Here is a 22474-nt window from a genome sequence, read left to right as displayed (position 1 = left end):
TTTTTCTTCCCTGGCCAGGAAGAAATAGTCAAAATTCCAGAAAGAATCATAGCCAGATGTTTGTCATTGCTTTGGTTTGACTCTCCTAAATATGGCAAATAAGCTGCCTTAGGACTTATTTTTGTCTGACCTCAGAAGAGAAAGTTAGTAATTCACTATTTAAAATTTGAAGCTATTATAGGGTTTAAAAAGAAAGTAATTGAAGCTTTGCAATTTGTGTACTGTTTGATTCTACTATATAATTTTTAGACCTGTTATTTTGTGTTTGGGGGGATTGATTTTTTTGATGCTATGTAGGAATGTGGTATTGGGTGGGGAAAGGTAAAGCCACAGCCATTTTACTGACAGACACTTGGTGTGTGTTTGGGGTTTTTTTAAGGGAAGATATAAACTTAAATTGTATTATAAAAACAATTTACTACTTTGCAGTTTTCTTGACATTAGGTGTCCCATTATGTGAAAAGAAAATTGGGTTACACTGCAGCAAAGGAGAAACAATCTGAATATTCCTGTACGAAAAGTCTATTCTATGCTCATATTGTAACTTAAACCACAGATACCGTTTAGTAAAATGGTGATCACAGTCTTTGACACATGAATGTAATGTTCATAACTTTGTATGGCTGTGATATTCCATAGCGAGTGCATAGATTAAAAATTTCTCTTGTATGGGTTCAGAAGAGTGAATTGAGGAACAGCGAGAGCCACATTAACTTAGTCTAACACCGAGTTGGTGTAAAGCTGAACTCTCTTCAAGCTCTCTTTAATTTATGGTAAACGTACTGAGAACTTTCTGCCTCTAATTGTTCTGTCTGTATGAGATCTGATAAAGTAATCCAATGTATAACATCATGATCTTGGCATACATGCAGTGGTACAATTCTTGTACTTAATTCCTTTCGGATGCCTTCTGAAGTAACTGATATACAACCTTCTAAAGAGAAAGCTGTTACCTGTTAGCTTCCTTACTAACTCCAGTAATGTGTCATCCTCACTAACAAAAGGGATACCGTTAGTTTCTTAAACACTTCTGCAGAATGCAGGTGTTCTTTTTTCATAATCTAGTGACAAAGGATAGTGAAAATCAGCTGAAATTAGACTTACACTATTCTATCAAAATAACTGTAAGACACGTTGTGTTCCACACAAAAAAAAAAAAGTTTTCTGGAAGCCTCGTCTGGGTGTGGGTGACATTCAAATTTGGGTCCACAGATGGATAATTCTCTAGAATATATAGAGCCTGAAGGAAATTAAAAAAAAAAAAAAACCCACCACCAAAAAAATCCCAAAACAACAACAAAAAAACCCCAAGAAACAACCCACAGTCAGCTAAAGATAACTACAGAAAAGCAGTGTGCTAAGAGGTAGTTCAGAGAAATTTTAGGTTAGTGCCTGCTGAAAAAAGGGACTTGATGTTGAGCAAGGATGGTGTCTCTTCGTACCCAGTGGTATCCAGAGGAGCACAGCCTTGTGAATGTGCGATTAAATAAACAGGGTTGCAAAAGCATACCTCTGTGTCATCTGTTCCACATTTCTGGCAAGGGCAACGTTGCCTGCTCGTGTAAGAGGGAGACCAGGTAAATTGAATATTAAAAAACTGCGCTGCGGTGACAATACCTAGTGTAAAAGATTTACTTTTCGAGACTGTGATGTTAGATATGGAGAGGGGAACACCTGTCTGTCTGACAGAGCAGTCATTCATTCATAAAATTAAGAATTTTAAAAGAAAACTAAAAAAAAAAGAGTATTGAGCTGCAAAGTAGTCTGTATCGTGAGTTCAGAGACACTCCTGGAAGTCTTTTAACAGCTTCTGCGTGTGCTGCTGCCCTGACCTGAGCTGTGTGGTCAAAATCCACAGGTACGAAACACGGAGGGGAAACAAAAATCAAGCTCTCTAAATTGGAGTATATTGCTCTTTAGTAATCTCTTTTCACTTGTAGTAGAACTTGTGATTTTTTTTTTGACACGGTTTTGCACACGTGCACGTGTGCAGGTGTGAAAACATCACTTAAAAAGTCGTTTCTTCCCAGACTCATGGCAGAAGAACAGGAGATGAAGTATTTTAACTATTAATGCCTCTTCACTGCTCAGGCAAGCCTCGAGGGCTGGTCTTTCCCCGAGTGATCAGAAGCAATGGGAGCTTAGTTGCAGGCCTGTTTTTCAGCACCGAGATCTGGGCTGACGTGCTGCCCGAGCTGCTGCTCTTCTCTGGCAGCCCTTGGCAGAGGGCTCGGGCACAGCACTTGCTGGAGCCTGAGCACAAAGCAGGAGTGGTAAAATACCCATATTAGTTTAAAAAAAAAGGAAAGAGAGCTTTGTCAAGGCTCTGTGTTAGAGCCATCTGACATGTCTTCAACTGAAATCATGAAGGAGGAGCATCACTGTGCCCCTCAGCCCTCTTCTCAGACATCTAGCCCAAAGCCAGCGATGTAGCAAGAGTCCTGCTTGGCAAGGGGGAATTTAACAAAGCTTCAGCCTTATCTAATCTGGCCTGTAGGTATTTATTAACCCATCGCCATGGTATCGAAGCTCTACTCAAAGTGCAGCGGGGAGTGATGTTAGGACAGCTGAGCACAATTTCAGTTTTGCACAAAATGAAAGATAGTTTTGGCCTTTCCTGTAAAAATACCTAATTCGGGTAAAGAATCTTTCATGGTTGTCTTATTTCCTTAATGTTTTAAACCTTTTCCTCCAGGCAGGCTTCCTCAAAACAGTGTGCCAACTTGGAGAACTGTAGCACCACATAGGGAAAGCCCAGATCAAATCTGGTTGATGTGAGCATGGATGATGGTTTTGAGGCAAAAGCATTATTAATGGAGGAAGACTAGCAATTTTAGTATTTTTTTTTTATTATTAACAAAGGGAAGCGAAGTAACATCTGTGTTTAAAATGACTTAAAAACAGAGTTTTGTTTATGTACATGTACAAATGTATGAAAAGATGCTGTGCAAGTTCCTAGAGTACCTACAGTCTAAATCCCTGAAGTGGCCAGGCGCGTTAGAGGGGGTGGGTGTAGGGAGGTGCAGTGGTTTGCACCAGCGTGTAGAATCTTGTAGCAAAGTTTGGGGCGGGAGGGGGTGGGAACTGGGATCCTCAGTCTCCTAACTTCTTAGCTTTATTATAGTGTTTTACAGCTTGCATGAACAAAATAGGTGCTTAGACATTCTGTTATGAACCTTAATTTCTTGAAGTGCAAAAAAGGCTTTTTTTGAGAATGGCTAATAATGCCATACTGCCATTTTGACAACAGGTCATTTTTATAACTAGGGACTGTGTCTGTCCTTGGCTATTTCAGCCACCAAGTTGTTTAAAGGCTTGAAATAGTGCAGATAATTAATGTAACACGCTGATGAGGCTGAGCCTTTTCAAGTGTGTACTCGATGTTTGAGGAAGGCTGTCAGCGTGGCGTCGCACTGGCCCTCTGCAGATTATTTGAAATAGTTTGAAATTATTTGTAAAAAAAAAAAAGCCCCAGCGTCACCATTAGCTCAATTTTCTGGCATTTCCACTGCTGCGATCTTTGCCTCTGCGTGGGATCACCCACCCCAAAGCAGCTGCTTTCCGTGATACTGTCACTGCTGGTGTCTGAATGTTTAATTATTAGCAAACATCCACGCTGGTGCCAAATCATCAAGTACTAGCATCCTGTGAAATTCTTTCCAGTGATGTGGGCCAGAGTTTTAATTTGGGTGACTTACCTGTTCCCCAGGTAGTCTCGAGCAGTGTATGAAGCAGAGGTATTGGGGGGTGCATCTTTGTAATTTTTCTCCCCAGGTAATGAGAGCAACTGAGAATTTCTGCTCCATGCCCAATAATTTTTATGTGGATCATCTGTGTGCTGTTTGTATATAGTGCATGGGGACCATGTGTTGGTTGAATGCTTAACTGTGGTGCTGTTTTGTTTTTCTCTGAGCACAATGTGTTTTATTTCGAGTGCTCCAGGTATCTAAGCCGGAGAGCACTTTTGAGACTTGGGATCATTTTTTGTCTCTGCATGCTGTCTAGCTAAGTATACATTTCCCAATCTTGTTCACATAATTCCCTCCCTCTTGGGGATCTTTTCCCACGTCAACAAATTATTGTTTTCCTACTTTCAGGCATCCAGCAAGTCTAGCCACTCTGGAAAAGCATGTTTGCTGGGCAGAGCTGGTTCGTTTGGCAGTGAAGTGCTTTAACACTGCTTGAACCTTTAAATGATCACAGGTTGTAAAGCTAACCTTAATTAAATGAGCCAGAGGCTCACATTTCTAGAATAATTTGTCTGGCTGTGGATTCTGTTTAAAAGAAAAAAAAAAAATCAACCCAAAAAGCACAACAAAATTGACCAGTGCAATCTTAGGACAAAAAATCCTGCGGAGGGGAGTCCTAGAATTTTTTTTAAAACAAAAATTATGCCCAATACGCACTGTAATAATGTAACTTAAAATGGCTCAGAAATTTGTAATTGGTTTTGCAGCTTCTGTATTTGAGTAAATTGGTTTTCAATGCCTTATAGAAATACTGTGACACAATAATACATTTTCAAGGTGAAAATGTACACTATCTGAATTTGTGAAGAAGTTACAAAATAATTTTCAGGTTGGTGGTGTATTCCCAGTGTTCAGTTGGTGACCGTGAAATAAGAAGTGCCACACGGCTGTGGCTTGGGGTGGATTGGTGTTGGTGTTGCTCCAGTGGCAGTGCTTTCCCGTGTCCAGGGGCTGCCCTGCTGGCGCAGTGATGGTGCTGGCTGCGGGTGTGGGAAACAAGGTCTGGTCATGGGTTCGGCTTCCTTGGGGTGAGCTGGGAGGATCCGGGTTTCTCCCAGTTCCACGTAGAAAGGCTGCCCCTGCAAATGGGAGACCTCCAGCGCGCTGGCAGCTGGACTGTGCTCCCTTGGGTGGAAAAAAAAAGTTTAGAAAAAAAAATAATTCATACCAGTGACGAGAGTAGACAATTGGAAGAAGTTTCACAAACGTTATGTGCATGCTGGGTTGACTCCTGTAGCTCTTGACCCAATTCTGGAAGAAGTCGGGATTGTTGTCTTCACTAAGTGGTGGGTCGGGACTGTGGTGGTGTGAGGCAGCGGGGAAGACCCTGTACAAGAGAGTCAAATCCCCTGACGTCACAGGCAGTGCATTTGATGTGTTATAGGTTGTCAGATGCACTGCAAACCCTTTTTGGTGTTAGTAAAATAACCTGTAGTTGGAACCTGTCATAAAATCATAGAATGGTTTGGGTTGGAAGGGACCTTAAAGCTCATCCAGTTCCAGCCCCCCTGCCATGGGCAGGGACACCTTCCACTAGCCCAGGTTGCCCAAAGCCCCGTCCAACCTGGCCTTGAACCCTTCCAGGGAGGGGGCAGCCACAGCTTCTCTGGGCAACCTCTGCCAGGGCCTCACCACCCTCACAGTAAAGAACTTCTTCCTTATATTTAATCTAAATCTACCCTCTTTCAGTTTAAAGCCATTACCCCTTGTTCTAGCACTACACACTGTTGTAAAAAGTCCCTCTCTGGATTTTAGGTACTTTAGATCTCCCTGGAGCTAGAAGGTCTCCCTGGAGCCTTCTCCAGTCTGAACAACCCCAACTCTCTCAGCCTGTCTTTATAGGAGAGGTGCTTCAGCCCCCAGTCATCTTCGTGGCCCTCCTTTGGACTTGCGCCAACAGGTCCGTGTCCTTCTGATGTTGGTGCCCTTAGAGCTGGACCCAGCACTGTGGGGGGGGGGGGGGGTCTCATGAGAGCGGAGCAGAGGGGGAGAATCCCCCCCTCGCCCTGCTGCCCACACTGCTCTGGATGCAGCCCAGCACACGGGTGGCTTTCTGGGCTGCGAGCGCACATTGCCAGGTCACGTTGATCTTCTTGTCAGCCAACACCCCCAAGTCCTCTGCAGGTTTGCTTTCAATCCACTCCTCGCCCAGCCTGTATTTGTGCTTCAGATTGCCCTGACCCATGTACAGAACCTTGCACTGGGCCCTTCATGAGGTTTTCATGGGCCCACCTCTCCAGCCTGTCCAGGTCCCTCTGGATGGCACATCCCTTCCCTCCAGTGTGTTGACTGTACCACACAGCTTGGTGTTGTTGGCAAATTTGCTGAGGGTGCCTCGATCCTGCTGTCTGTGTCGCCCACAAAGATGGTCCCAACATCAACCCCTGAGCCTCGTCACTGCTCTCCACTTGGACATCGAGCCGTTGACCACAGCTCTTTGAGTGCGACCATTCAGCCAATTCCTTACCCACCGAGTGGTCCATCCATCAGATCCGTGTGTCTCCAATTTAGAGACAAGGATGTCGTGAGGGACAGTGTCAATGCTTTGCACAAGTCCAGGCAGATGACTTCAGTTGCTCTGCCCTTATCCACCAACAATGTAACCAAATTCATCAGGCACGATTTGCCCTTAGTCAAGCCGTGTTGGCTGTCATCTATCACCTCCTCATTTTCCATGTGCTGTAGCACAGTTTCCAGGAGGATCGTCTCCATGATCTTGCTGGGCACAGAGGTGAGACTAACTGGCCTGAAGTTCCTTTTTTCCCCTGTTAAAAATGTTTCCCCTTTCCAGTCAGTAGGAACTTCACCGGACTGCCACAGCTTCTCAAGTATGATGGATAGTGGCTTAGCCACTTCACCCGCCAGTTCCCTCATGATCCATGGATGCATCTCATCAGGTCCCATGGACTTGTGCACCTTCAGGTTCCTTAGATGGTATCGAACCTGATCTTCTCCTACAGTGGGCGGTTCTTCCTTCCCCCAGTCCCTGCCTTTGCCTTCTGTGACTTTGGCAGTGTGGCTGGAGCACGTGCCAGTGAAGACGAAGGTAAAAAAGACACTGAGTACCTCAGCCACCTTCACGTCCTCGGTAACCAGATCTCCTGTTTCCTTCTAGAGGGGGCCCACGTTTTCCCTTGTCTTCCTTGTATCCCTGACATACCTTATAGAAGCTTTTCTTGCTGCCTTTGACATCCCTGGCCAGATTTAATTCTGTTAGGGCTTTAGCTTTCCTAACCTGATCCCTGGCTGCTTGAACAGTTCTCGCTATTCCTGCCAGGAATTGCCAGTCCTGTTTTTGTTTATACGTGGCACTGATGATAGTTATTAATAGGGAGTTTTGAAGACATTTTTTATGTATTGCACTGCATTTGGACAGAGATCTAACAGATTACAAAAGGGCTGTGGATAAACAGAGCTATAAACTCACTGAAATGTTTGTATATTTCTGGTTAGGAAAGGAAATAACAAGTCTAGTGTCACTATTATGTTTAGTTACCGATTGTCATTTTTTTAATTTGCCAGAAGATGAGAAATCACTTTGTCATGAGGAAGACCTCTAAAGTGCACCAACAGAAGAAAAAAAAAAAAAAATCCGTGAATGGTGAAGGGGTCTTTATTTAAATCAGTTCAGTTTACTTTTCATGCCTGCACTTCTCTTTGGCCGCTCGCAGGGTGCTCCGTGTTGGCCGCTTGTCAGTGATGATGTCAAATATAAACTTCTTCCTCTCATGCAGTTACACTGTTTACTGGAGGATTAAGTCTCCCAACAGTTGCAGATTTCTGTAACACAAAATCCAAGGTCAGCTGGTGTTTGCTGAAGTTGGGGACCAGTGGCTTCTCCGGCTCTGGCTGCAAAAGAGTTTCCATTCTGTACTTCTGCTTTACAACTCTCCATTTTTTCCCAAAGTCTTGGCTTTTGGACTGATTTTTTTTTTTTTTCCCCCCCTCCAGCCTAACTGCTGCCAAAAGTGGATTTCATTTTTGGAAAGTCTGAGCAAGGGCAGTTTGTCCATTTTGGAATATGAGAATACTACTCATTATGAAAATACTGGGCTTTTTTTGGTTTTAAGTTAAAATACGTGGAAGCAGAAAGTTAAGATGTTCTGGAAGACACATTTGGGAGTTACTGAGGAAGAATTGGTTTTGATCATACTGAACTATGGTCTACTGAAAATCATAGGCTATACATTCCTAATTTGTTTTTCTGTCTTCCTAAGCTAAAACGTTACGGCAGAGGGAGGATCTGCCATGTAGGTAGTGATGTTTAAGAAAGTAAGAAATAACAGTTGGGATGATAAAAATAACTGTTGTTCCAACTTTTTTAAATTTACATTTTACTCCTCTGTCCTAAAAGTTGCTGATGTTGAATATGTTTACTTTTCTGACTGAGTAAAAAATACGGATGCTTCCTTCAGTCAAGAAACTTCAGCTTAAAATGTTCTTACTAATTTCTATTCCTGCCTGGTGCTGGCTTAGCACTGAGCGTGGTCTGAAGGCATCACTCCTGTGTGTGGGCAGGGAATGTCACGCAGGGCCGGTGCAGGGCCCTCTGTAGCATCACTGCCCGTCAGGATACCCTGCCAGCACAGCTCTGAGGGATCTTCTCAGGCTCCCTCTGAATATACAAATTGATTTGAAAAAACCTATTGTACTGAACAGTCTTCTAGTGATGACTTGTTAAAATTGTCTGTAGGACAGTTAGAGCTGGGTCACTAGGGAATGCTTTTGTTAGCTGCCTATTTAATTTTTTTTACCCTATGGGGTTTTTTTATTTCTTTTTTATGTGGAATAATTCAGTAATTCAGTAATATCAGTAGTCGTCTTGGCAGCATATAAAGAGTAATTGAGAAGTTTGGAATGGAAAGTATGCTGTGTTGTGAGTTTGTATTGAAAACGGGACCTTTCAGAAATGCATTCATGCAGCTTCTTGCCCTGACGTCAAAATTACAGTAATTACTTAAAAAATTTTACTTTGTGCTGCTTTTATGCAGATTAAACAATGACATGGAGCTATCCACTATATAACTTCCATTTTTGTCGACTTCAAAATGTTAAAGAAGCTTTTCGGAAAGGATGGTTATAAATGTAACAAACAATTTCAGGAACTAAATAGCTCTAACAAAAGTTTTCCCACAGCATTTGAGACATAATAATAAAAGATTGTGTTCTGTCTCAAGCTTTTGTAACCAATTTTATTTAAAAATAAAATGAAATTAAATTGATACTGTTGTTTTAAAGCGTGGCATTGTTATTGTTGCTTTACACTTTGAAGGAAGTACTATGAAATGATACTCCGCTTAGAATGAGGTTTCTCTTAACTTGTTATTGTAAATGACACCCAAAATTAGAGTTGATAGCCAATAGAACTAGCCAGGGACAGGACGCACTTTCCTTAATCAACACAGCACGCAGTTTGGCTGTAAAACTTGTCTAACTCTTACCAGACAGTTACCGCTGTCTGGTCACTTGTCTAACTGGGACTTTCACAGGTTAATCCAAGTTTATGAATTCTAACAAAAGGTGGTTGGAACCAGAATTACTGCTTGTTTCACAAAGGAGAAATCAGAGGCTTGGGGTCACAGGACATCTCCTGGTCAATGGCTTCTAGAAGTTAATGGATCTGGCCATGAAAAGGCAGCCTGGTGTGTCCCAGCCTCTGCAGATGGAAGTATACGGGGTCAGTCAGGGTATCGCTGCATCCCCACAAATACCACTGGCTAAAAAGCATTCCTTTCTCATATCTGTGGTGCCTGTGAAGAGCAGACATACAATAATAATAAATGCATGTGTATCTGTACCTTAAAAAGAAAAAAAGGGTCCTACTATATTTAAGCTTATTTTCTTCTGTTACTATTTTAAGATTTACTCACAAGTGCAAAGCAAGAAATGTATTTCATTTGAAAGTTAAAAATTTAATTTTCAGAGTGCATTTCTCCAGGAGCATGTGTGTCCTGTGGCAAGCAGTCTGTAACATGCCTGAGAAGCAAGCCTGTAGACAGAAGAGCAAGAATTTTATTTACTGAAGATGTGGCTTACTATCACCTGTATCATTCCTTATTTCATTGTCATCATTTAAAAACCAAAGCCCATACCCCCAGAGTCTTCTGCAAGCACAGATTTTGGCTAAAAAAAAAAAATCAACTGTGTTCTTACAAAGAAAATGCCATTTTATACATCACAAAACTTGTCCAGAAAAAGAGGAGAGTGTTCATTCTCACCATACTGTGTCATCTCCCAATGAGGCATTTCTGTATCCACTCAAGTGGTAAAGAACTGGGTCATTTCTCCTGACTTGCAGTTTTATTTGAGGGTTTCAGCATCAGTGGCCTGATCCAGCATGATACCAAGAAACTTCTTGAATGAATGGTGTTTGTGCCAGGTGATTTGCCTGACCTATGCTTCCCACCCATAGTTGCCCTTACAGATAACCGTGACTTGTGACAGCATGAATGAGAAGGATGAGGCGATCTTGTATTGTTCTCTGTGCTGTTTCTGTACTTTCCTCCTTGGTCAGAGTGTTGGATTCAGCCAGCCCCATTCACAGCAGTGCGATAACCAAAGCTATTTCAGATTTGCAGTACTGCAGAGCTGTCATATTTCTTGTCACTGAAATTTGTTTGGGTTTTTTTTGTTTTTAAAGTGGTACAGAGGTATTTTCTAAAAACATCATCAGTTAATCTTTGTCTCGTAAGAAGCAATTACTGTTGAATTTTTATGCATCTCGGTAACATGAAACCCCAACTTTCACCATCTTTTTGCTTTTTAAAACCCTCTTTATTTTAACCTCAAGTGGCCCATTCTTTCTGTTAGATATTTTCATTTGCACATTTTATTAAATTATTCTATTACTAATTTACTATAACACCTAATACTTTTAAGAGATACATCATTCTGAGTTTGAAGAGTCAAATACAGAACTGTGTGCCTGCTATGATGGGAAAGTCATAGTCTTCTGGCACTCTGGCTTTTCCAAATAAACAAGACCTTGGTGGCATGAATGCCCGAGGTGTGTTCTGCTGGATGACCTGGCTGGCCAGAGTGATGCCAGACCCTGTTGCCACAGTTACAGGATTATTCCTCCATGGTCCAAGGTAGAACATGGATGTCAGTTGCCATGGTACCTCCCACTGCATCCTGCTAGCTTTTGTGTGTTGCTGGAACAGGTACTGAGGGATGTGAAAGCCCTTTGGATTCTCTTCTGTGTAATCCAGATGGACTGATGTGTGGATTCACAAATGCTGTTTTTCTTGTGGTGGCTGCTACAGTCATGCAATAATAGATGCTGACGGCAAGCTTGTATGTTTTAATAAGCAGATCCAAGCGTAGTTGTGGGTGTGATGTGAAAGTTCCCCATTTTCTCCTGTGTTACTGTAGCAGCTTTGTGCTGATCTCTGTTCTGTGGCTTTGCACCTAACTTGACTGTGGAAAGGGCTAGTGAGTGGGTTTCTTAGGGAGGGATTCCCTGCAAGTGAAGGTGTGGTGTGAGAGGGGGTGTTTGGGTTCCCACTGGTTTCTTTGGCAGGGAGCTACAGCCTTCTTGTTTATCTGTTAATCTATCACCTCGGGTTTTCTTGAACACTTAGAAAACATTAGGGTTACGGTTTTTCGAAGATGTTCCTTTGTAGAAGACGAGTTCTAATTCTCTTAGCAAAGGCCTCGCATGTGCTCTGATGAGCAGCCTCCGGTCAGTCAGCGTGATCCCTGGCAGCGGCCAGCCCGGCCCCACGAAGTCCTGCTGGTGCAGCTCTTGCTTTCCTGCGGGGATGGCTGGCACTTCCTAGGGCAGGGGTAAATTCTGGTTGTCTCGGCTGTCTTGGACTCGCTTAGAGCGTCTGCATATGTTACTAGTGTGCAAGTTGTGTGTGGCCGTACGGTCCGTGGTGTTGGTACGAGTGAGGGGGTATGCATCTTAGACGTTTAGGCTGCATTTTAGATTGGCTCTTAGGAAGTATTTCTTTGCAGAAGGGGTTGTTGGGCGTTGGAATGGGCTGCCCAGGGCGGGGGGGGAGTCCCCATCCCTGGAGGGGTTGAAGAGTCGGGCTGACCCAGCGCTGAGGGATCTGGTGGAGTTGGGAACGGTCAGTGTGAGGTTCATGGTTGGGCTGGAGGAGCTTCAAGGTCTTTTCCAGCAGAGATGATTCTGTGATCTGAGCAGGGTTTTGGCAGTCCCTGCTTCAGTCCACTGCAGCTGGGGGAGAGTCACACAATCCAGCTACACAAACAAATGGTATTGGTTTACTGAAGGATCTGCAAATGGTCTGCAGCTGATGTAGTCTGGTCTCATAGCTGACCCTGCTTTGAGCAGGAGGTTGGATGCAGATGACCTCCAATGTCCCCTTCCATCTTGAGTTCCTCTGGTTCTGTAAAAGTTGTTTGTGTGGAGCTGTGCCTGTATATTGGATGTTTGCATGTTACCGTGACAAGAATAACATGAGAAATCTTTGAGATATTTTTCTACAGTTTCTAAAGATGCCATAATTTTTTTTCTAATTTGCTGTAAACTTATTCAGATTAATCTCACTGTATTTCTTTTTTTTTTATCTTAGTCAAAATATTATGGCCAGACATTATTGACAGAAGTTTACAAGCATCTGAATTTGATTGAATCAGACTACTTTGGCATTGAGTTCCAGAACATCCAGTCATATTGGGTATGTACAGTTCCCTGACGAATTTGGTATAAGAAAAAGGTTGGGTGAATGCAGTTGCTTGAATGTCAAAAGTTTCAAAGTCTGCTGGAGTCCTCTGTAGGATTATCTCTTTGATTCTTGTAAATCTGCTTTGCTCACCAGAACGACAGCTAATAGAGGGAAGAAATCAGATTGTACTTCTTGTTAAATCTCAAAAAACATATAAAGCAGTTAAATAGTTGCTGATGTTCCTGCTTTCAGGGATGTAAATAAAATCCGCCTTCCCTCTGAAAGGGGAAACATCAACTCAAAGTGTAGTCTGTGGAGCTCTTATAAAATCATATTACAAGGTGTAATTTTGCTAGTGTTCATATTTATCTTCAGTTAATTCAGTCTTCAGTTAATTTCCCTGAAGAGTCATTATGGACATCTCTAATAAATGTAAACCTCAGCAGATATAGAGACCTGCAAGCTTTTAAACTCATTGCTGTAGGTAAATACTGACCCTCTGTAAGGCTCCTAGTCACTGTGTCTTGCAAAGAGGACAGTGTGGCTTCTAAATTAGAAAAATGTTCCCAAAACTGTCTTCATTATTTTTTTCTATGACTTTTTCTAGTTTTAGGATGCACACAACAAATATGACTGAGAATGCTAGTGGCACTAATCATGCTGCTCTTGAGCCAAGGAAATACAATAAAGCTGGTTTAGTTTCCATTTCTTCCACAAACAACCCAAAGTGTTTCTGAATCTAGTAAGGTTCTTGAAATCCTTGGCTCTCTCTCAGACAGAGAAGTAACTAGTAAGATCCAAACATAATTGTCTTGTTACAATTTGGGGGAGGAAAAAAAAAAAACCAAAACACCTGACAAAAAGTTAAGCTTCCAGAATACTTTGCATTAGTTTTACGGATGCTGCTTTTACTAAAACAACAACAATCTTTCTTTAAAAATGTACCTGTCAAAAGAGAAAAATTTGTGGGAAATTAATATTAAGTTAAAATTGAGTAGGTAGAGAGATGGACAAAGTATGGAAGGGGAAAAAGTTGGACCTTGTCATGTTCTCCAGACCTCCTGTAATTCTGTAGCCTGGGTCCTGTCTACAGGCGTGTGTTTTGGCATGAGTTCTGTCTTCTTGCCAGTGGTGCTGTGCTTTTGCTGACTTGGCTCCTCTTCTGTGCAGATGAGCATTAACCATGGATCAGTGGTCTTTCTATTGATGCATGATAAGTGTCAATTCAAATAGATAAGTACACTTTTTTTAAAGCAAAGGAATTACTGCAGTGAGGAAGAAATGCATACTCATAAATTACTGCTTTATTTGAATTTACTGTTGATATTTTCATACTGTATTCAAATATGAATGTCAGTTTGTAAATTTTTTTTTCCTTAATTTCAGATTTGGCTGGAACCTATGAAACCTGTTATTAAACAAGTACGGAGTAAGTAGTTTTAAAAAAGGAAGTTTTCCTTAATTTGCATCTGCTTTATGTGGGTTGCTTTCACAATTACTACTTGATTTACTGGTTATGCTTCCCTGAAAATTGTACTTGGTGTAGGGGGGTGATAGTGGTTCCTGTTCGGGCATGCAAACTTGACGTTTTTAATATGTAGTATGGGGTGGGTGGAATGGAAACTTACTCAAGGTATGAGTCTTTCTCTTTGATGAGTATCTAGATAGATTGGGTCAGCTGGTGTTACATATAAGTGAAACATGACATTTGCTGTTTGTGAGCTTTCGTAAGTTGTGTTGGTTTATGGTGCAAAGGAAAAGGAATATTCTGGCTTATTGCCCCCATTGGGTGGGAGGAGGTAGCACCTGCAGTCATGAGATCCTGTCTGAGTGCTGATGCACCTTTCGGAAGGTCTGCAAAAAGCTGCACTCAGAGCTTGCTGCCACGCAGGGAGATTCAGCAGGATGGGTATTCCCGTCTTATTCTCAACAACTTTCTCAACGTGCTCAGGAGCAGCTTTGCTAAGAGAGAGAGGTAGGGACCTCCCAGCCAGTGGGTGGCTGCAGCTTCAGAGTGCTCTCTGCTTCGGTTGTGAAATTTGTTTCTGCTCTTTGGCCAGGAGGATATTGCAATAGTGATGCTATCTTTGCTTTATGCTACTCTAAAAAATAATGTGAGATGCACTATAAAGGCTACAAATAATTGAAGAACACAGGTCTTCTGCTGTTGAAAGATTAGATCAATTTTTTTTTTTCCTTTTCAATGGGGTTAAACTGTATGTTTGTTTTCTGTTTCTGATTGTAAAGGCTTTGTGGAAGAACAAGATCAGGAGGGTGTGGTGGATTCCTATTCCTTTCAAAATCTTAATTGAAAAATGTTGAAAATGAGTACTGGGAAGTAGTTTTTAGTTACTCTTCTGCCTAAAACTGATTGCCAGAAAACAAGAATCACCACTTCTAGGTAGATTTTTTTTTTTAACTTTAAGGCCATGGTTTTAACTTTTACTGACGTTGTTTAAGCAGAAGAACCAGACAGCTATAAAAGAAGGCTTCCTTAGGACGTTATATAATACTTTCACACTCGATTGCTGCCACTGCCTCCCCCCCCATTGTTGGAGTGCCATCTTTTTATATACTGCATGCAGTTAGGCTTGTCTTGTTTTTCCGGTGCTCCTGGCTGGGAGGAATTATGTCTTAGCCAAAAGATCCAGTGGACCACAGGTCTGCAGTGCTGCTTGGTTACTCCTTCTGTAGCATCTTTTATACCATATAAATTGGGGAAACTTGGCCTTAGACCATAGGCTGATGGCCGTGTGTTCCCTGAAGGTACATATGTTGTTCTAAAATGGTCTAAAACCATGGGGATGTGCTAAAATTTATGGCTGCCCTGCTGCTTAGGGGTCTACTGTCCATGTTACGTTGTGAGTGACACTGGAAGTTTTCTTTTAAAATTTTTTAAACCTTAATCTGTAGGAGACACCAGCCATGGTGTCTGGTATGTGTTCAAGTTCTGAAATCAATTTTCAAGTTGTGAAGTTTTGATAGCTTGGGTGAGAGCTCTTTTTTTTTTTTTTTTCTTTTTATGCTAGTTGAATCCCTTCCTGGTGTTCTGCTGTTTTTAAAACTGAAATGAGATATGACTGTAGAAAGTCTTGAAAGTGTTTACAATTACAACATTAATTGTATGTATAGTAATTTAAGCTGTTTTTTCATTGAATCTGGTAGCTGACATATGATTTACACAGGAGCATCTTCCTAAAAACTCCTTTGACAGTACTGCTGAATACAAAGCCTTAAGAGGAGAATTAATTTAACTACCTGATGGTGTGGACACGTCAGAAGTAAGGGATTAAGTAAGCTGCAATAACGGGAGGACATTTACATCTGACAATACAGCTGTGTAAGGCTAGCCACATCTGTCCTGGCTTCAGCTGTAACGCTCCCTGGCCGCGCTGGGGCTGCCCTTCCCTGGTGCCCCTCTCTCTGGGCTGCCTGGGTGCGGGCTGGCCTGGCAGCAGTGCCACAGAGGCACTCTGCTCCCTTCTGCGTGTGGCTGCTGGGTGTTTCCCAAGGGAAAGCAAAACTCTGTAAGAATGAGATCTGGTGAGTTTTCTCATACTGTTAAGAAATGCCTGAACTCGGCATGGATGGATGAGCTTTTCCTATATTCTCCTTTAAGAAGTTTCGTTGAGGTGGTTCTTTGGTTTTTTGGGGTTGCGTTTTTTGTTTGGTTGGTTTGATTTTTTTAGAATTTAATGATTTTGGAGTTAACCTTGTACCTTTTAGTCCAGCAGTAGGGGAATGTTAGATGTTATCATGGGCTTTAAGGTAATACAGCTCAAACCTCTTAGTTTAATGTTGATGGTGATTGCTGTGTGATGTGCTTTCTAAAACCAAAAGATCTAGATTATTAACATTCACTTCAAATTAGTCTTGGCTAATGGCTTATTCTGAGATACATAGAACTTTGTGTTGTATGATAAGGATTTAATTTTTGATTAATTTCAAATGAATCCAGTCAGTTTTACTACCAAACCACTCCAGAAGGCAAAGAGCTTAGATCCAAATTTTCGACTTCCCAACAGGCGTGCAGCATCAGCCTGGCATTTGGGTACCTTCTCTGAGGTGTTGCCAGTTTTCTATAGTGTTGTGTTCATGGTACCTGCATGGGTAATTTTTCCTGACTTTTTTGTTGTTGTTGTTCTTGGTTTTGCTCAGATTTGTCTTCTTAAATTCTGCATCTTGGTTAAGACTGGCCTGGTGTTTCTTTTCCTAATTAGAATGGGGCTTTTTTATAGAGAAAAGGCAAGATTAAGAAGAAGAAGAAAAAAAAAAAAAACCAGAAAGGAGTTGTGCTACAGAAGCAAATATGCAGTATTATGTTTTTAATTTTTAATATTTACTGTCACTTGATGTAAGTGGTGCACTGTGATGAGGATGCAGATTTTAGTTATTTTGTTCACCAGAACTTTGGTAATTATGAGACTGGAGTTTGGGACCTGCCCCTTTGACAGCTGTGATAGTTTGAGAGTTAGTTCTCTCAGCTGCTTGGCAGAAAGCAAAGTTTGTTATTTCCCTGTTAGCAAATGAGAGGGTGAGTGGAGGAACATTTGGTGTATGTGAATCAGGTATTCCAGACAGAGAAATTAGTGTACTTTGGATTGATGGGGTTAAATTTGATTTCATCAAGCTTTAGGAGATGTAGGTGCTTAAAATAAATTAAAGCAGGCTGGATTGTGCCTACCAACATGCTCAAACAAATTTGATTATTTTTTTAAATTTTATTTGGCCAAGCTTGCTTTGAAATGTCAGTGGCACGCAGAGTCCCGGCGTGGATGGGGCTGGAAGGCACCTCTGGAGGTCACACGTAAGCAGGGCTGGCTGAAGATCAGTCGGGTCATGAAACATGTGGATATCCTGCCTGTAGTGCCCAGGGGAGAGTCTAGCAAGAGGAGGGGTTGCGGTTTTTCCCTTCCTGGGTCTTTCTCTGCCTTTTAGAGGGGATCCATCTTTCCTTGGTTTGTCCTGCCTTCCCCCAGTTCCGCATGCTCGAGGCCTCGCTCCCCAGGGAAGGTGCACCCTGGGGACAGGTCTCGGTCTGTCGCAGCTGAGCGAAGGTGCTGTCAGGGGAGCTGCGGCGGGTGAGCGGGGCTTCGCTTCTCCGGGCGACACCTGCAAATGTGAGGTGATGCTCAGTAGGCTTCTGTAAGGAAAGGTTGGCTAGTGCTCTGACTGCCTGCAAAATACGCAGCCTTTCCTGCTTGAAGACAGGAAAAGCAGCAGCAGAACAGCGGTGCCCAGTTGTGGCGTGGTCAGCAATTCCTCCAAAACCATCATCGAGTCAGTTGGTTCAGTAGGCTGAGTCGTGACACTGAAACTGTTAATAGGGTCCAGTCACAATTGGGTGTTCTTGTTGTAAAATGTTACACAGAGCATTAGGGACTATTCCAAATAGTTACTTAGGATTCTGTTTAGATTTCAATGTTACTTTAGTTTTCACCCTGTTGTCAAGATTGGGAAGAACAGTGTTAAAAATGGGAAGAAATGGATATTAATGGGCATGCTGGGAGCAGGCTGCAAATGCACTTTTATCTCTGTGGGAAGCCAGCTGGGTCTGGCCAGGCTCATGAATTCAGTTCATTGACAACTCTAATGGTGGCAGTTGGTGTTGGAAGAGCCTGTGGGATGTGTCTCCATCCTCCTCCCCTTCTGGGAACCTCTCACTGGGTCATCTGCAATGCTTTCGTATGCAGCCAAGTAGTGCTTTGGGGTATTATAGCTTTTATGTTGCACAAAACTATTTTTACAGCATTGAGACGGCCGACTTGCCTTGGAAGTAGTATGGATAGTTCCTCTGAAAGCTATCTTCTGGATCTCCCTTGGCAGGGATGATCTATACCCTATAGGCCCACTATAATTAGCTGGCAAGCTGAAAGCTGGCCAGGCTTCTTGTGCGTTATAGTTCTCTGCATGCTGGAACACATAATATGTGTCATGTACTTATGAAGAACAAGAGTTGTTTTGTGAAATGACTAACTTTTCTTATAGGACCAAAGACTACAATGCTTCGTCTAGCTGTAAAGTTTTTCCCTCCAGACCCGGGTCAGTTGCAAGAGGAATATACTAGGTAAAGTATTTTTTGGAAAATTTGTTTTGCATTACCTACTGAAATAAGAGGAAGGCAAGAGTAGGAGGACGTTGCATCTGCTTCCAAACAAAACTTATGAGCAAAAGAGCACTTGTTGTTAGCGTCACGGTTTTAGCAGACACGTGTCGGCAGATGAATGTTATCAGAAAAAATATTTTTCAAAGGAGAAAACAGTGCAGGTTAGGGCTTGTCGATCATCAGGTTGTCAAAAGAGATAGGGCATAGAGGAAATACTAAAATTTATAAACAATACCTGTATAAAATAATCACTACATACTTTAATAAGTGATTTATCATTTAAACTTCAAAGCCCACACTTTAAATATTGTACAACGAGCAAACATGCTTTTCTGTTCATGTTTTTCACCAATGCTCATCATGGGTTGCCTTTGCCGAATGCTAATTGATCTTTGGTAAATTAAGCAGACCTGTCCTCTTGCTAATACCTGGGAACATGGTTTGAAGTCTGTGCCTCTAACAAGGACTTAACCCAGGATTTTAGTGTTTAAAGAGCTCATTTAGTGATTTTCCCAGTTTTACTACTTTTAATTGAAATTCCTTTTAGAGATCTGCAGAGGTTCCTTATTATCCCTCAGACTTATTTTAGAGCAAACCAGCATGACAGCTGCTGTGATGCGATTGTCTCTTGTAATGATAAATACTATCTAAATATTTTATTTTCTCCCCAATTTCTTATGTTAATTGCTGTTTCTTGTAGGAGTTTCGTTAGAAATACAACTTTATGGAGCAGGAACTGTATTTTTGTCTATTTATGGATTATGTATTGTGGAATTCTGGTCTGTGCTTAGTATCTAGGTATTTCATAATGCTGTTAACAATATGTATGCCTTATTGTGAGTCTGTTGAAGAAACCAAGATATCTCAGTCAGATACACAGAAAACAGCATACTTTATAGAAGTCTTTGCTCAAGAATGCGTTACATAGTATTTAATTCTTCTTTTAGAAAAAATTACTGCTCTCTTTCAGGGAGTAATTCATTAAAGAATGTTGATCAGTCTGTCAGTTCAAAGGTTGATGGTAATGAATCCTTGCCAATTTACTGGAGTCTGTATTGCACCTTCTTTCAAGTAAAGAGAAAAGCACAAAAGACTTGTCAGCATTAAATTCATAAAAATATATTAGAATTGTTTTAGGTTGCTAAGTCGGTCCTTATCAGCACGCTTTCAAGGCTGCCACGTTTTTCTTCTATCCTTGTATGTTTTGCAGGCAGCTTGTTACTTATGCAAAACTGTTAAACAGAAATCCATTCTGCTTTAACAGCTGATAGGGCAGTTATTTAGTTAAATGAGTATAGCAGTATGAGAAAAGGAAATTTAATTTCTTACTGTCTTTGTAGGCTGCTAACATTGTAGTCCTGGAAAATACAACTACTGAGTAAATTGAGTGCTAGCAGGAACACTCATTATCAGTGATGTTCTCTCATCTTTGTTCTCATAGATAAAGTTACTTGAAGTATTAAGTTTCTTTTCAGCTAAAAATTACAGCTGCTGCTACTTCACAAATGAAACTTGTTAAAAGCATGGTTTTCCTTCTGCTTCCTTGTCCCTGTGTGTGTGTTTATGCTGATAAATTGCCATGGATTGTTTGGTTTGATTTGACTGTCCTTGGTAGCAAGGCTCCTATATTATCTTGATTTTGGAGCGAGGAAGAATTAGGAGTTACTGGTTTTATAAAGTACTGCTCAGTCATTTTATCATTCTTTCATGTGTCGAGGTGGTACTTGTAACTCTGGTCCTTGTAACTCTCTCAGGTACCTGTTTGCATTGCAAATCAAGAGGGACTTGGCAGAGGAACGACTGACCTGCAGCGACAATACGGCCGCTCTTCTGGTCTCTCACCTCCTGCAATGTGAGTATCCCGACTGTGGTGATATCGGGTGATGTTGCTATTGCTAACCTGAGTTAAATAGCGTACAGAAGCTTTTGGTAACTAAAAGCATTTTCTGTCTCGCAGTATTTCCTTCTCGACACGCAGTAAACCCATTGATTTTGAACACTGGGATTATCATCAGGGCTAGCTGTGGTGAGGAATGGCTGGTACTTATCTACAAGATAGCTTTGTCTTTGTGGACACTGTACAAAACCAAACCCCTTGCGTGTTGTCTGTGTTCCCTGGCTATGCAAACCGGGTCACTAGATGAGGATGGAATCCTCATCTTCCAGACAGCTGCTCCCATCTGCCTCTGTGCTTCCTTGGCTTCGTTTCTCAATTTCCCTGTGGCTGGGGGCGGGGGGAGATAAACATCAAGAGACAGAGCTAAAATAAAACTAGAAATGTGCCAGAACAAGATCAACAGTATGGTTGTCAAGCAGCTTTCCTCCTTGCTGGATGTGCAAATGGAAACGGGAAGCGATTGATTTGGAAGCTCTCTGTGTTGCTGCTCGCTCAGTCTGTATGCGCCCAAAGACCTGAAAACACGCCCTTAAGATGAGCAAGTTGAAAACCTTAAATGGGTTCAGACACCAAATCAGCTCGAGCAGCAGCCAAATGATAGTGTTTACAAATCTGTAAGCTGAGCTGCAGAATGGGTTTGTGTGCCTCTGCTGCTTGGAACAAAAGCTGTTAAATGATACCTCTTCACGTTGTACACTGCTAAATAGTTATGAGTTATAGAATTGTGCATTGTAATATGACAATACAATTATAATCATATTAGTTATGGTGATTTAATTGGAAGAGCAAATCTATCTTGTGTGTGTGCCATCAGCAAGTGACACAATAATAGCTTTGCACCTATCCATCCATCCATCCAGTAATCTCTGCATGTGGCCTAAGTCAAAGATTGACTCTGCATCTCTTTGTTTAGTTGTGCTTGATGAACTTTGCTTCCATGTATTTCTCTAATTTTTGAATTTGCTTATATTTTTGGAATCCTTCCATGAAAATGAGCTTCACAGCTTAGTATTTGGGAGGTTTGTAGGATAACATGTATCTTTTTGTCTTTCTTTAAACTTTTACATTTTAATTTAATATTGCAACTTCATATTTTATTATCAGAAAAAGTAAATAACTTTTTAAAAATGTATTTGTCAGTTTGTAATTTTTCTATACATCTTCCATATGTTCTGCCTGCCTCATGCTTTTTTTTTTTCTCCAAGCCAAAGGCTTCTGGTCATTTCAAGTCTTACCAGACAGAAGCTGTTCTGCACTTTTGATTCATGCTTTTTTCTTCTCTAAATTTCTTCCTAATCCACAACATCATTTCTGAAAGACGTGGATATGTGAAGGGGGGACCAAATGTAGGTGGTGTGGGGGTTTATAGTCACATAACATTGCTTTCTCTTTTTGCTGTGTGTTTATTTTTGGACAATTCCTAAAATTTAATTTGACTTCTTCCCAAGTAGGCTTGTCCATAACTATTTTACATGTATTTAGAAAAATTAAATTGAAATATCCTGGTTTCGTATGAGGTATGTGTAAGGAAGAAGTGTTTAGACTGCTTTACGGGTCTTCTACAAGCCTCACATCTTTGACCATAAAGAAGTCTAAATTTTCCAAACAATGTTTAAATACTCCTATAATCCCTGGGAAGTCTGCTTGGGATAAATGTGAGTTTTCTGTAAAATGAAGCTGGATACAAAGCGTAATGCACAGATTTGAAGAGCTTCAAGGAAAATATGTTCTGGCTCTTGGGGTCTCTAATTTCTTACCAAGTATTTTCTGTCATTGTTCCTTTTCCATTGCTTTTTCTTATTCTAACGTTTTGTTTTCTGTAATAGCTGAAATAGGGGATTTTGATGAATCAGAGGATCGAGAACACCTTAAAACAAACCAGTATTTGCCAAACCAGGAAAGAATTGAAGGAAAGATTCTGGAGTTCCACAGGAAGCATGTGTAAGTTGAGGATTAATGTATACTCCTGGGGAGCAGGTAGCCTCACTGGGTGGAGGCCAAGCATGCTCTGCCATAGCATGATGTTAACATTGTGTAAGTCAAACACCATTTACATCTAACAAGAAAAGTCTAATGTAGCAAT

General features: G+C 41.4%; 1 protein-coding gene across 4 annotated transcripts in view; it reads left to right on the top strand.

The window, feature by feature from the left end:
* FARP2 (FERM, ARH/RhoGEF and pleckstrin domain protein 2) overlaps positions 1 to 22474 on the top strand; it is an 82252-nt gene that overhangs the window by 11248 nt on the left and 48530 nt on the right. For all 4 annotated transcript variants that reach the window (XM_074878094.1, XM_074878096.1, XM_074878095.1 and 1 more), the window contains 5 exons: positions 12296 to 12400; positions 13775 to 13817; positions 18377 to 18455; positions 20249 to 20346; positions 22218 to 22332. In XM_074878094.1, coding sequence (XP_074734195.1) covers positions 12296 to 12400; positions 13775 to 13817; positions 18377 to 18455; positions 20249 to 20346; positions 22218 to 22332 — 440 coding nt within the window. The remainder of the gene's footprint in view (positions 1 to 12295; positions 12401 to 13774; positions 13818 to 18376; positions 18456 to 20248; positions 20347 to 22217; positions 22333 to 22474) is intronic.

This window comes from Strix uralensis, chromosome 9 (genome assembly GCF_047716275.1).
Source record: "Strix uralensis isolate ZFMK-TIS-50842 chromosome 9, bStrUra1, whole genome shotgun sequence".
Taxonomy (NCBI): domain Eukaryota; kingdom Metazoa; phylum Chordata; class Aves; order Strigiformes; family Strigidae; genus Strix; species Strix uralensis.
This window is presented reverse-complemented; position numbering and strand designations above follow the sequence as displayed.